This window comes from Sinocyclocheilus grahami, unplaced genomic scaffold, assembly GCF_001515645.1.
Source record: "Sinocyclocheilus grahami isolate Dianchi unplaced genomic scaffold, SAMN03320097.WGS_v1.1 scaffold29981.1, whole genome shotgun sequence".
In the NCBI taxonomy this organism is placed as follows: domain Eukaryota; kingdom Metazoa; phylum Chordata; class Actinopteri; order Cypriniformes; family Cyprinidae; genus Sinocyclocheilus; species Sinocyclocheilus grahami.
The window spans coordinates 1-1,201 of NW_015520995.1; the positions used below are offsets into that span (position 1 = coordinate 1).

Sequence of the window (1,201 nt, forward strand, 5' to 3'; positions counted from 1 at the left end):
ATTTAAGGGGGTCTGAATACTTTCCGTACCCACTGTATATTCCCCTAAGAAATTTGGTTCTCTTGCAAAAGTATCGCGTTACCTTGAGAACTTTTCCTTTTCTCGCAAAATCTTTGCATTCTCTTGCAAAATTATTGCATTCCCTTGAGAAACTCTCCTCTCGCAAAAAGTATTGCATTCCCCAATAAAGTTTGCGTTTTCTCAGAAAATGATTGCGTTCGCCCGAGAAACTTTGCATTCTCTCTTAACTGTATTGCGTTCCCCTGAGAAACGGGTGTTCTCTTGCAAAATGATTGCATTCCCCAGAGAAACTTAGCATTTTCTCACAAAACATTTGTGTTCTCTTGCAGAACTATTGTGTTCCCCCAAGAACGCAAGCAAACATAGCTTCTTGGAGGAACGCAATATTTTTTTGTTGTTGAATTTTTTAACCATCATCTTGTCCTATTTGGGGTTCTGTAGCATTCTAATGTATTTCTGAATGAATGAATTATTCATAATCAAGGTGGAAGCCTGTGCAATGGCCTGGCGTCTTTTAACGGAAGAGTACGGCATTCCTGCGGATCGCTTGTACGTCTCGTACTTCGCTGGAGACTCTGCGAATGGACTCCCTGCAGATGAGGAAACCCGGCTAATCTGGCTTAGCATGGGGTACGTTCACTTAAGAGCAAAGCAAAGTTGACAAACCCTTTGGTTTTCTGTTGGAGATTCACTGAATTGTTGTAACGTTCCCATGCAGAGTGCGGCCGGATCACGTGTTGCCATTCGGAATGAAGGATAACTTCTGGGAAATGGGCGAGACGGGTCCGTGTGGGCCCTGCACGGAGATTCACTACGATCACATTGGGAATCGTAACGCCGCCGCACTGGTCAACGCAGACAGTCCGGATGTGGTGGAAATCTGGAATCTAGTATTTATGCAGTATAACAGGTTAGAAAAGTTACTTCCAGTGTTATTTTACTATTTATTGTAGTTTTTATTAATATTTTGAATTAGCTTTTTTATTTAATTTTAATGTGCAGTGGAAGCTTGTTCTGTGGGGATGCGATGGCTCATGCTGTAGATATTCCCAACATTTTATTAAAAAGGCTTTGATGGGGGGAAAAAAGTGTCTAGCTTTAATTTAGGTTCAGTTCAAGGCAATATTTCTAATTCTCATTTAGTTTGTTTTTCATTTAATATTTATATTAGCTTATTTTT

General features: G+C 40.4%; 1 protein-coding gene across 1 annotated transcript in view; it reads left to right on the forward strand.

The window, feature by feature from the left end:
- Positions 1 to 41: 41 nt before the first annotated feature.
- Positions 42 to 1,201, forward strand: part of LOC107580292 (alanine--tRNA ligase, mitochondrial-like) — a gene marked incomplete at its 3' end in the record, with an annotated part of 2,405 nt that continues 1,245 nt past the window's right edge. The window contains exons 1-2 of the mRNA XM_016266016.1: positions 42 to 651; positions 740 to 931. Coding sequence (XP_016121502.1) covers positions 482 to 651; positions 740 to 931 — 362 coding nt within the window. The remainder of the gene's footprint in view (positions 652 to 739; positions 932 to 1,201) is intronic.